This window comes from Pseudorasbora parva, chromosome 11 (genome assembly GCF_024679245.1).
Source record: "Pseudorasbora parva isolate DD20220531a chromosome 11, ASM2467924v1, whole genome shotgun sequence".
In the NCBI taxonomy this organism is placed as follows: domain Eukaryota; kingdom Metazoa; phylum Chordata; class Actinopteri; order Cypriniformes; family Gobionidae; genus Pseudorasbora; species Pseudorasbora parva.
The window spans coordinates 16,315,159-16,329,504 of record NC_090182.1 but is presented as its reverse complement, the minus strand read 5'-3'; the positions used below and the strand labels follow the sequence as shown (position 1 = coordinate 16,329,504).

The 14,346-nt window shown below is 38.2% G+C and overlaps 1 protein-coding gene across 2 annotated transcripts in view; it reads right to left on the bottom strand.

The window, feature by feature from the left end:
• fstl5 (follistatin-like 5) overlaps positions 1-14,346 on the bottom strand; it is a 168,416-nt gene that overhangs the window by 137,672 nt on the left and 16,398 nt on the right. For both annotated transcript variants that reach the window (XM_067457225.1, XM_067457226.1), the window contains exon 2: positions 8,267-8,402. In XM_067457225.1, coding sequence (XP_067313326.1) covers positions 8,267-8,402 — 136 coding nt within the window. The remainder of the gene's footprint in view (positions 1-8,266; positions 8,403-14,346) is intronic.

The window sequence follows — 14,346 nt, the reverse complement described above, 5'->3', positions numbered from 1 at the left end:
GCCTGAATTATTTGTCAGTATGAGTTAAATGATTCATTCACTCAGACCAGCCCGGGTACGGCAGTCTCTCAACGAGTCTATTTCTAAAGGTTAAAGGATGCCGTATTCCACTGTTAAGGAGACAAGTGGGAAATGTTAATGTTAGCTATTATTTTGCTTCTAAGGAAGACATACAACAGTGTTATAGACTGAAAAATAAAATAAAAAGTGTGACAAAATTCTAAACCGGAAGCTTTAGCTGACCAAAAATAATAACATGGTCATCATTTACTCCTTTTTATTTTCTTACTATCTATTTTCTTACTATCTATTTTCAAAAACAATGAAAATTGAAGTGCATATAATGTGTTATATACTGGCCAGGTATGGATGCACACATTGTAAAAATTCAGGGCTTAGTCCAAAAGTAGTTTGTCCAAGGACATTTTAATGCTGGAGTACAGTTCATAAAATAATCAGTGTTTCCCACAGGATTTTGTAAAACTATGTTAGGTGGATTGTGGACCTCTGTACCTCTAAGGGGGCCCAGTGCAAAATTAAGGAAAATTAACATTTCATAAGTGTATAACTGCTGTATAGGGAACTTACAATGCTTTTGTCCTAATTTCTTTACTTGCAAGAGATAAACCTTTAGCTTTTATTTTGGAGAAATCTACCACCAGATCACCAGCTGACAGTGTGAGCACTTCTCATTAAAGCACACAGCACATGCAGACTGCCTATAAATCACTGTCTAGTGCTGTTTTATAAAGGCACAGAGCCATATCACGGTTTCAAAATACAAAGTAAGAGACCTTTATGTTAGGCTTTTACAGTTTAGTTTCATTATGAAACATAGGGTAATTAATGTGATTCGCTGAATGAATGTTTATCTGACAAATGTGCTGAGTAATATTAGTTGAGTTGAGTAAAGTTGAGGAATATTATATCATAACAACAACCCTTCCAAATGGGCCGAAAGAGAGTCTGAGTGAGTGACAGGAGGCGTGACGCTGGTCCAGTGTAATACTGGTATAAATTCCTACCGTCATTTTCTCCCACCCACAGACTCTATACACGATGTGATTGGCCCGACCAGAGTTTGGTTTTTCCAGCTCAGAAGACTATTGAGAGTTGCTAGATACCACAAGAAATTAGATAACACACGTTGAGCTGCAAATTAGATTTTCTGCTGTTAGGGTGTGTCTAGATTTCTAGCCTAGCTAGGGACTATACTCTCATTCCTGTGTAATAATCAAGGAACTTTGCCGTACCATGGGTGCAGCAGCGCAATGATATTATCCATTGTACGGCAGCAAAGTTCCTTGATTATTACGCAGTGAGTCCGACAGAGTAATGTATGGCCTTATCTAACTCTGGGGGATACGGTGAACAAGCTAAAGTTCCAAAAAGTTGTTCCTTTATGCAGACAGTCTACTAATAATCTAATGAGAAATAGTTGACGTAGTGTTAAAAAGGGACCATCAAAATAAAGTTACCAACTTTTGTTGATGCTGTATGTAAGAATACTGCATGCTAGTGGTTGAAATGCGTACTGCAGTCCAAATTCTAAATATTGTTTGCCCCAGGCCTACTCCTCAGGCCTACTTCTTTTTTCACCATCTGACCTTGCAGTTCTTATTTAAAACGTAGTATACACTGGTTATTTCGTGATTTGAAGAACAAGTATAATTTCCCTGAACTGTTAGTCATGCCATGCTGTCTTAAAGGGTTAGTTCACCCAAAAATGAAAATGATGTCATAAATGACTCACCCTAATGTCGTTCCACACCTGTAACACAGTTTAAGATATTTTATATTTAGTCCGAGAGCTTTTCTGTTCCTCCAATGAGAGTGTATGCACACTATACTAATAAAAACATCATCAAAGTAGTCCATATGTGAAATCAGTGGGTTGATTAGAATCTCTTGAAGCATCGAAAATACATTTTAGTCCAAAAATAACAAAAACTATGACTTTATTCAGCATTGTCTTCTCTTCTGTGTTTGTTTTCAATCCACAAACAAGATTCGAACGATTATGAATCAGCGGACTGATTCATGATTTGGATCACGTGTCAAACTGCTGAAATCACGTGACATTGGGGATCCGAATTTTGAATGAATACACTGATTCATAACGATTCGAATCTTTATGCTGAATGCTGAATAAAGTTATAGTTTTTGTTATTTTTGGACCAAAATGTATTTTTGATGCTTCAAGAGATTCTAATTAACCAACTGTTTTCACATTTGGACTGCTTTGATGATGTTTTTATTCCCTTTCTGAACATGGACAGTATAGTGTGCATATTCTTGCATATGCTCTCGGACTAAATATAAAATCTCTTAAACTGTGTTCCGAAGGTGAACGGAGGTCTTACGGATGTGAAACGACATTAGGGTGAGTCATTAATGACATCATTTAAATTTTGGGATGAACTAACCCTTTAAAGTCACATTCCTGCAATAGTCGATAGAGCATTCAGAGCTCACGGTAACAGCTCATTCCTTTCGCTGTAACGTTCTGAAGACTTTTGAGGCTTGGTGAATAGATTAACTTCCTGGAATCAATTGTACATCAATTACGCAACTGAACTGAACTAGAGAAAGGAAATCTCAGCTATAATAAGATCCTACAAGACCCCGCCCTCCTTGCTTTATCTTACACATGCTCCATCTGTCACTTAATAATCTATTTTATTTTTTATTGGTTTAAATGTGGGGTGGAGCCAAATTTGGGCAATAATCTGAGTGGAGGTAAAAGGAAGGATGGGGCCACTGTGAATTAAACCTTTAGCTTTGACAAGAGATTGGCTTTTGCAGAGCAGGACAAAGCTTCATACTATAAGCTGAATTACTCATGATGATTGAAGCAGGCCGAGTTGAGGGAAAGCTAATGGGGTCACTGCTTATCTCCCTGCCCGTGCCAGAAAAACAGGCTCAACCCTGCAGCCTTCACCCAACACACCTCCCCCATTTGACACGCATGCTTGCTACGTCTGTTGCCTTACCCTAGCCACCCATCCTTATGAATTCATATTACTGAAAAACTCCATAATAACTTCACTCATATGACACCATATGACCCTTGATATAAGATTGATATATAACACAACCACTGAGCATAATTATAATTGCTATTATTGCTTCTGGTTTGTGCCATCAAATACTTTCTTATCTGAGGCTGGAGTTTGTTTATTTTGCACTTAATGGATTTTCCACACACAGTGGTCTGATATATAGAAGTTATCGTAAGAAAAATGGCAACTACGTGTTCCCACAGTGTGCTTTTTTAACTATGTATGCATTGCCTTCTGATATATATGGCAGCATAGCATTTAATAGAGAAAGAGAAGAGTGAAGGGCATCTTCATTCATAATTTCTAGCCTTATTAAATGAATGTCTACATAAGAGGGTTGTGAGAATTAGCAAACAATACTGATACTTGAGTGGAGTGGAAATTCAAGGTTACCTTCAGAGAATTAATGATAAAGTCAATAGGTTAAATGTGCACTTCAAACACATTTGTAACCACACTGGTAGTAGTGATCTTCCACTTTTATTAGTGGGTCACATTAAGGGTGCTTTCACAGCTGAGCTGCTATATAAATAGCAATAGTGTCCGATTCTGTGAGCGAGCACATTAGTTATCACAGTTGAAAACCAAAGAGTCCCTCTTCATCTTAAAATTGTAATGTTAAATAAATAAATGTTCTGTAATTGCGAGAATGCTGTCCCAATGAAGCCTGCTGCATTATAAAATTCTTATAGTGTTTGCGTGTGTCTTCAGACAGTTAACCTCTAGAAAGCACTGGGAGATCTTGAGAAAGCGCATTTGAATTTGCAGCAGTATTAAAGGAACACTCCACTTTTTTTGAAAATAGGCTCATTTTCCAAGTCCCTTAGAGTTATACAGTTGAGTTTTAACGTTTTTGAATCCATTCAGCCGATCTCTGTATCTGGCGGTACCACTTTTAGCATAGCTTAGCATACATCATTGAATCATATGAGTCCATTAGCATCGGTCTCAGAAATGACCAAAGACTTTCAATAGTTTTCCTATGAAAAACTTGACACTTCTATAGTTACATTGTGTACTAAGACCAACGAAAAATGAAATGTATCTATTTTTTTAGACCGTTATAGCTAGGAACAACTTTCTCATTCCTGCGTAGGAACTTTGCGGCCGTCATGGGTACAGTGGCGCAATGGTATTACACAGTGCCTGAAAATAAGGCAAACTTCTATCAACATACCAGCGTGACAATCTGCTTGCACAGAGAGCGCGTCTTGTAACCATGGAGACGTTTGTGAAAGACGCTTCAGAAGATATTTACTTTGGTGCAGATCCCGAATCGTATCTATTTGAACTGGAATAACAGTTACACTGAAGATGAGCTTTTGAAATGTGAAAGAGAAAGTGTGGCTGAACAGACTCGGGCAGAAGGGATGAGGAGAGCAGATTCAAACTGGTGAGTCAGAGAAGAGTCAAAATTCAAGGAAAAAATGGTCCGACATGGATTCGGTCTTCCAACCTTTTGATTTTGACTAACTGTTAACGTAATATGTGAATGAAATATGCTAAGACGATGCTGCTTATTATGAAGACAGAGAGAGTGCGCGCGCTCTGCTCTCTCTATCACTCAACTAGCATGTGCCCTGTCATCTATCACTCATAAATCACAATCACAGATCATATCAGGCTTTGACGGGACAAACTTTTTTTGGCAGCCGCAAAAATAATTTTCAATGCACTATGCAGGAGACACACTCCGAAGCCTTGGCACAGAACGTAACATCACTAACGTCGTAGTATTTTGTACCATAGAAACTGTGTAGATAAGCAATACAGACAATTCCACATTCTATTTTAATAAAACTATACACTACCTCACCAGAACTCTACAACAAAACTACTAACGGTAAACCAAATGGCCGCGCAAACCCCCACGCTAAGTGATTGCATTCACAGGTACCATTAGCTAAAGACAACAGCAGTGCTTTTCAATCTGGTCGTTCAAGCTAAAAAATAAAATAAAAAATAATGTTATACTTAGAGCCATGGAGGATGATTCACTTTGCCCTGTCTGACCATATCCCGCAGTTTCTTGTTTGAATCTACCGTTGTTTTGATATCTATGGTTCAGAGCAGTCAATCACTGATTCTTTCTTTCCTTGTTTTCGTTGGTATTCTGTGAAACATGATGGTAGTATACAACTTCGGCTCACTACCACAGCTCTTTACAACACACAGAACCATGGCTAATCGCACAGTAAATCCACTACATATTTTGCCGGCTGCAACTCTGCATTATCTGCAACGACACAAACGTAGTACCGGTGGCATTGGAAGTTACCTATCTGAGGACTACTTTCAGACGCTGCGTAATATCATCGCGCCGCTGAACCCATGGTCCTACGTTCTTATTCAGGAATGAGAAAATAGGTCCTATCTAGGAAAAATATAATCTTTGAAAAAGTAAAGTTTGGTCGTTTCTGAGACCGATGCTTATGGACTGATATGATTCAATGATGTATGTAAAGCTATGCTAAAAGTGGTACTGCCAGATACAAAGATCGGCTGAATGGATTCAAAAACGTTTAAACTCAACTGTATAACTCTAAGGGACTTGGAAAAATTTGCCTATTTTCAAAAAAAAGTGGGGTGTTCCTTTAATACGAATGTAATATATGATTTAGGAGCGGGAATGATGGCTGCATTCGTACAGTGTTTGCATAGACAGTTACAAATAATGGTCACACTTTAGATTAGAGTCCAGTTGTCCCTATTAACTATGTATTTTCCCTCAATAAACCCATAACTGCTGCTTATTAATAGTTAGTAATGTAGATGTTAAGTTTTGGTATTGTTTAGGAATAAGCGGAATAGAATATGGCTATAAGGCATTAATACACTCTAAAAATGGCTGGGTTAAAAACAACCCAATTGGCAACCCAGCGCCGGGTAAATATTGGACAGAACACATGCTGGGTTAGCCCAGTGGCATTTTAACCCAGCAGGCTGGGCTGTTGAGAAAACCCAAAATATAGTAAAAAATGTTTTACCATTAAGGGATTTGCTATTCTGGGTTATTCTTGCTGGGTTGTTCTTAAAGAAAATCTCCTGTGCATTAGCCTACTGTAAAACTAGACAATCATGAAAGAACAAATGAAGAATGCATGTTTAGACTGTTAAAACAATCCTTTTTTATTGCTTGACAAATAGTACAACACACAAATGTGTTAAAACTGGCAACAATGACAACTACAAACCTAATATATTCTGTCAATTTATTCACATTTAAATCAAACTTTTATTTTGACGGGTTGCCGTGACTTTTGAGTCCCTGTGTTCATGATATGACACGCGCCCCGTCATTCACACAGAGACGCAAAACATGGAAGAGTAATATTTAAATCGTATTTAATATACACAGAGTCAGACACTCGTATATATTCGGCTACAATCTGGAGCCCTGCGTGACTCGACTGAACGCAGCTGCGGGACCGAATATAGTCTACTTGTGAGTCGATGCTATACAGATACTATCGTCACATTTTTAACATTTCAGTATGTTCTTGGTACCGAAGTACCGGTACTTGTGACATCCCTACATACAACCATGGTTAATTTTCGTAAGGGGATCATGGATCCGTGTAATCACAAACTGTATTAATCTATCATCTCAAATGCCTACCTAAACTAACACGAGTCAGTAACGTGCATCGGATTCTGAGGTAAAACTTTTGTCGTCTTAAGGTCATGTAAGCTTAAGAAATGTTGCCGCGAAGAAGGAAAAAAAACTGATTGCTAAAATGATTATTAATAAAATAAATGAACTTATCTTAAAACATCTGCAACCAGTGGCATTGCCTTTTGCATTGTCCTTTCAAAATGACAGTTTGGGAGCGAATTTAAACGAATCAAGGCGGGAAGCACGTGAAACAACCAAGCGCTAGGTAGAATCAACCAAGCATTGCGACCCAGCAGGTTTAACCCAACAACTGGAAATTTGAAACTACCCAATGGTGTTTAAAATGTGATAAAATAAACCAACAAAAATGACCGAACAGTCTTAACCCAGCATGTTGGGTTAAAAAAACAACCCAGCATTATTTAGAGTGTACAATAAATAACAATGCACAGGAAGCTCATCATGTGAAACACTTCTGTAACCATCTGTAAATTTCTAATATAATAATAATAATACCAAACCACATGCATAAATAAAAAAATTTGATAGCATGACAATAGTAAAAGCTGTCTATGACAGTTACAAATGAGAAATGGAGAGAATGTTTTCTAAAAGCCTGGGTGTTTTTTTCCCTCAGACTTTTTCCCATTTGGTTGAATTGCTTGGTTCTTTCCACTATGGGTCGGGACAGTGGTATGATTGCATCATCTCTAACACTAATTCCCTAATGGAAACAGTTTGCTTAAGCTAGGTAATGACTCAGGAGGAGAAGACGCCAGTTTCACCATGTTATTGAAGCACTTGTCCCTTTGGATTTACCATCAAATGCATTATGCATTATAGTGTAATGAGTGTGACGCGAAGCATGCAAAGCTGCACATTTTACATCATCAATAATGATTCATTTGTACAATTTACTCCAGACCACATTTCAAAGCGGAGCTTGTCAAATGGAATCTCTCGTGTCAAACGTCAAACAAAACAACCCAAGAGTTGCAGGTAACTGGAAAAGAAACATGTGTTCAGGGGACACATTTTTGTGATCCCCTCTACCCAGCTGTTTATATTGATATAAAAGGAAAGTGTTCCATTAAGTCCCTGTTCTGTCAGTCAGTGCCCTCCCTCAGTCAGGGTTTAATTGATCTGTTACATAATCTGAACGTTCGCTCATGGAAGTGATGAAGGAAAAAGAGGAGAAGGAACCAGTGGAGCTTGTTAGGGCGGCATTATGCCTCAATTGCCGGTATCTGACTGTGTGTGTCCACAAAGCTCGCTGCAATGGCCAGTCAATAAACATTCAATTACACAATCACGCTGTGCTGTTTCATCATGATGTCAGCGCAGCAGGAGTTTCCGCCTGCAGTTCGAAATGTCCAGAGTGATAGATCCAATATGCTTTAGTTGAAATATTATTACGCATATCTGATATTCGGTTCATGAGCGGAAGAATAATGAATCGTCCCTGGACAGTAATCAAACCAGAAGTGTTCAATGCCATGCAGATTTCCATTAGAAGTAGCATCGTAACCGGCCGCACAGAAGTCTCCTCGTGTAAAGGGATGGCTAATGAAATAGGAAAGATCGATACCTTGTGACGGAATCTGACGAGAGGTCGATATGCCAGCGGGCTAAATCCTTCTTTGCCTGGACGTGCCTCTGCGATCAGCGCTGCCCCCCAGAGCAGGACAGCTGCCCACCATCTCCTAGAGCCTCTCATTACCCTCCTGTAATAAAAAAAAGACATGATTACACAAATAAACAACAAACCGTGTAGGTAAAGGGAAGCAGAGCATTTGAAGCCTTTTGAAACAAACAGTGCATCACAGCTCAGCTAATTAGAGCAGACAAAGGAGGATGCCAATCTACTGTGGGTTTAAACTAATGCTTTCAATAAGAAGCCCACACTCAGTGGCAAGATTAAATCTACTTTGAATCAATTAAGGAATAATGAGCACCATGAGGAAATAAAGATAAAGCTACGAAAAAGGATCAATATATTACTGTGATGACGGAGAGTGCATTAGATTGCAGTTGTTTTTAAGTCTGGCTCACATTTCGAGGTAGAATTTAGATTAAGACCTGATATGAAACCTTTTCATGCTCTATATGCAAAAAAAGAGTCCTGTGAGTGTGTCTGTCAGAGAAAGCAATGAAGCAATCAAGTCAGCTCATAAACATAATATATAAACTGTGTGTGTGTGTGTGTGTGTGTGTGCGTGCGTGCGTGCGTGCGTGCGTGTGCGTGTGCGTGTGTGTGTTTTTGTGACATATGAGGACACAAATGTGTATAATGACATGGGTATGGCATAGGTATTACAAGGAGAGGGTGACTTATGAGGACATTGGCCATGTCCTCACTTTTCAAAATGCTCATAAATCATACAGGATGAGTTTTTTTAGAAAGTAAAAATGCAGAATGTTTCCTGTGATTGGCAGGTAGGGGCAAGGGCAGTGTAAGGGGATAGAAAATATGGTCTGTACGGTATAAAAACCATTACGCCTTTGGAATGTTCTCATATGTCACAAAAAAAAAAAAATGTGTGTGTGTGTGTGCTGGTTTTTGTGAAATATCAGGACACAAATGTGTATAATGACATGGGTATGATATAGGTATTACAAGGAGAGGGTGAAATATTACCCATAAATATTACCCATGTCCCCATTTTTCAAAATGCTTATAAATCATACAGAATGAGTTTTTTTGAAAAAGTAAAAAATACAGAATGTTTCCTGTGATGGATAGGTTTAGGGGTAGGGGCAGGGTAGCTTGATATAAAATACAGTTTGTACAGTATAAAAACTAGCTTGACGTCATCATACTCAATTCTAGTTAGAATATGAGTCTGAAACTGCTCCATTGGGCTGTAATTATGGGACGCGTTTCAACCGAACCAGGAAAGACCTCAATTGGATAGACCTACAACCAATCAGAGCAACGAAGCGACGCATAATGTTAGTTGTCAAATGTCAACAGAACTCAACTGCACTTGCAGTGTCCGCCCCCCTAAGAAACTATTGTTTTAGACTTTGGCGGGTTTTGTTGTAAAAACTTGCCAATCCTGTCTGCACGCGCACTGGAATAAATGATCTTTGCTGAAAAAAGAATTTAAGGATACACAGAGTACTTACCAACATGATCTTCATTTCTGAGAGAAATAGTGAAGGTGAATGCATATACGAACAAGTTCTCCGTTTAGGATCAGAACAAATTCAACACAGCTCCTTTGAGGAGTGGATGATTACGTTACTATTTATCATCTGTCCATCATCGTCTAAAGCCCGCCCTGACAATTCCATTGGTCCGAACAGTTTCTGTTCAGGCATAATTACTCCTCTATGGATCAAGTCCAGACTGAACTGCCCGAGCTCAAATGTTGTGGGCAGGGCTGAGTTTGGCTGGCATCCAGGCTATATAAAACCATTACGCCTATGGAATGGCAACACGTGTGTGTGTGTGTGTGTGTGTGTGTGTGTGCGTAATTGTGTGACTGGCCCACAACAAGGTTCCCCTCGTCACAGGTCCAAGGATGCTTGCTGTGTAAAAGAGTTCTCCTGCAGAAGTTCAGAGATTTGGAATGGAAACAATAGTTTAGAGTGGCATTCACTCTAAAAATGGCTGGGTTAAAAACAACCCAATTGGCAACCCAGCGCTGGGTAAATATTGGACAGAACACATGCTGGGTTAAATTAACCCAGTGGCATTTTAACCCAGCAGGCTGGGCTGTTGAGAAAACCCAAAATATAGTATTTTTGTTTTTTTTACCATTAATGGATTTGCTATTCTGGGTTATTCTTGCTGCGTTGTTTTAAAAAAAAGTCTTCTGTCCATTAGCCTACTGTAAAACTAGACAATCATGAAAGAACAAATGAAGAATGCATTAGACTGTTAAAACAATCATTTTTTATTGCTTGACAAATGGTACAACACACAAATGTGTTAAAATTGGCCATAATGACCACTACAAATCTAATATATTCTGTCAATTTATTCAAGTTTAAATCAAACTTTTATTTTGACGCGTTGCCGTGACTTTTGAGTCTCTGTGTTCATGATATGACACGCGCCCCGTCATTCACACAAAGACGCAAAACATGGAAGAGTAATATTTAAATAGTATTTAATATTCGCATCTTGTATTGTTCATTAGTATTACCTTATTTGAACTACTGTGTGTAGAGGTGTGGGGAAGCACTTACCGACATTCACTACAGCCGTTAGTAATAATGCAAAAACAAGCTATGAGAATCATTCATAATGTTGGATTCTGTGAACATACAAATTCATTATATTTGGCAGTCGAGATTATTAAAATATTATGATCAAATTGAATATCAAACGCAGGGTAGAATCAACCAAGCATTGCGACCCAGCAGGTTTAACCCAACGACTGGAAATTTGAAACTACCCAATGGTGTTTAAAATGTGATAAAATAAACCAACAAATATTACCCAACAGTCTTAACCCAGCATTTTGGGTTAAAAAATAACCCAGCATTATTTAGAGTGTTGATTTTCAACTAAGCCGTTCAGAAGAGATCCTTTTCATTGAGCTGTCCAAAAACCATCCATATTTCACATCATCAGTTTGAAGTCAAGGCACATGACTGGCCCAAAAAAATGAGCAAGAGCTCTTGATGCGAACCTGTGCCACCCATCTGTGCTTTTATTTCAATCTTGCCATGCATGACTGTCATATTTCAGGTTGTCTGCATGCCAAGAAGAGAGGGAGCATTAAGAAGGAAGATTGAAAGTTGTACAACCACCTATAGGGACAGTCATCATAACTTTATCAGGTGGCCATAAATCGTCTACGCCACATCTATGCCAAGTGTCTTGGCATTGACTTTCAAATGAGGGATGTCTATCACTCACAATGTTCACAATAGATCATTGTGTGACAGTCTCACATGCATTCAAAGCAAAAACGAGTGTCTCCCACTGCATCTAAACTGCTCTTGCACACAGCAGCAGGGCTTGTTTACTGATCAGTGCTGCCATGTATTCAGAACATCAACCATTCTCTATTTCCATCACTTGGTACACCCCCGTTCTCAAGTTGACTAGAGTAATAATGCTGTGTTGGTAACATTGGTATTGCAGACATTTGTAATCTTTATAGTATATAAGTATTTAATTCTTGGAAGTCCAAATCTGACCATAACAGATTGGTAAGATTGCCAAAGTGGCTCATGGACTGCAAACATTACAAGATGAAATGAGTCAACAACTCTTGTTTTTTTTACAGTGGGAAAAAAGTGTAAATAACATAAAATAAAACCAAAATTTCTTTAGTCGCCTCCAACATTTTCTCACATTATCACGGTTTATTCACTATAGTTTAGAAAATTGTAATAAAATATTACAAGAACTCATATTGAAGAGTTAAACTGTGTCAGAGCAAATTCGATAATGTCAGGAAAGTTTGCTAGAACGGTATGTAATGATAACAATCAACCAATCAGCTGTCAGCTGTTCAATTTATGTACACTATTAGATAATACCCATTTAGCTCAACCAATGACCAAACAATGCTTCATTTTGTTCAGTCTGTGGTGTAAAAGGTCGCATTAAAAATTCAAGAAAAAACACTTAAGCAAAACATGGTCAGGTCGAAGTGTTTGAATAATTTTGGTCCCAATTTTGCATCGATTTTACTGGTAGTCCACTGTATGAAGAATTCTTGGTTATGATATGTCAAAGTTTATTTTATTTAGCTATCACTTACATAAATGAACTAGTGTCCTGCACACACTATAAAAATAAATAAATAAATATATATATGGTGTCTGAACAATTTTTGGTTTGACTGTATATAAAATAAATAACAGAATCCAGAAATCCAGAATTCTCATCTAGAAATCAATGTGAACCATTACTTAATGCACACAAGACAGAAAAGTAAATGTTGTAACTATATTATTCATCCCACACAAATTTCGATCACTTTTCCACCAGGGGAGTGTGGAAAGAGTAAGTTCTTCAGGATTCATATAGAGCAACAACAACAATAACAAAAAGGCATTACACAACATCACTTAATCAGGGGTCTAAAACATCTGGCCTACATCTTGACCAACAACATCACTGTCACCTTTCTACAGGAAGTTTCTTTCGCAGGTGATGACAACATATGTCCTGATGGCTATTTAGCATTTATATGGGTCCAGTCGCCTTACCATGATGGCCATCTACACCAGGCCATGTGCATTTAAGAAAGCAGCAGTGCTTGTGTCTTTGTTTCTCTCCTGTGAGGGAAACGGCTCTGACTAATTGAACTGTGAACTGTGGCTAAAACATACAGGGTTGCTAAAAATGAATAAATATTTGGATTACACACTGTATAACACAAAGGGACAGTGTAGCAATAGCAAACACAGGTTCAAGAAATACAGAACCGTATTTTATTGTTCACTTAAATCTGTTCAGCAGTCCCAGAGGTCTGGTTACTGGATTTCATGGCTGGCAGCTACATCAATAACAAACACAACATTTTATCAGCACTTACTGTACATACAATTGTTTGCTTTAGGAAAGAAAAAAATAATAATTATGTGTTGGTTTAATTTGTGTAAATATGTTTTCAGCCAAAATGGTCTTTTCAACATCAAACTAAACTGACCAGCTGGGGTGATTTTAAAGACCTAATAAAACATTTATCTTGCAACAAGGCATACAGAGAAAGTCTGAAAAAAGTCCTTTGTCTCCTCACTTTCTCTGCCTGTTTTTATTCGCTATAATGGTCCCTATAGCCTGTTACTCATATCTGTGCATTTTCAATGATTATTTTGGACCTAACTACACTCCTCACGTTTATGATGAGCGATTTAAGATCAAGCAAAAATCTCTGAAAACTGAAAGCAACTTCCACCTGAACTCGATCAATCACCATTTTACCTGCTTTTCAGAAAGCCAGTTACCGGCGAATATCACGCAACCAAATTAATATTCACGAGTCAGTGTTGTCTAATTAATATTCATAATTGTTCCTACACCCCGTGGAAGCTTCTATTTTGTGTTCTCAGCAAATTTTGACAGTAGAATAGTGTAATTTCTCTGTATATTCATAAGAGCGCAACCCAGATCTTTCTGCAGTCTTGCTCCCTCCCGTATATCCCATCCTGAGAATTTGAGATGCAACTGTTTATGCCATGTCGAGAGAAGTGACAGTGACTGTTAAAGTCTGGAAACGCTCCACCAACTAATCCCTGTGAAAATCTCGCCTATATTTTGCAGTCTGTCAAACCGTTGGGCTGTGGGCAGTGACAGATGTTGGCCATTTGTGTCAACGTGACTTTTCTGTCATTGTGTAAACTGTCAGCAGAAAGTCTAATTATACTGGACTTTACAAAGGGGCTTGTGTTGAAAAAAAGACAGAATTTGCCTTCAATATTGTTAAACCTCATGAGTGTCCTAAAGGTCATGCAAAATATCTTTCTCCGGCTTTGTTTCATTATCATTTAACTGCAGTCAGTGGTTAAATGTCACCTCAAAAAATGTCATCATGCCGTAAACTACTCACTACTCACTAGTCCACTTTTACAGCCTCCTTGTATTTATAATCACATTTTTGCAAACTATTCTAGAAAATTATTATTATTGTTATTGAATTGGGATTGTTTTTAAAGACTAAAAGAGTTGTTGGAAGCTTGGTGGTGGTGACATTGATG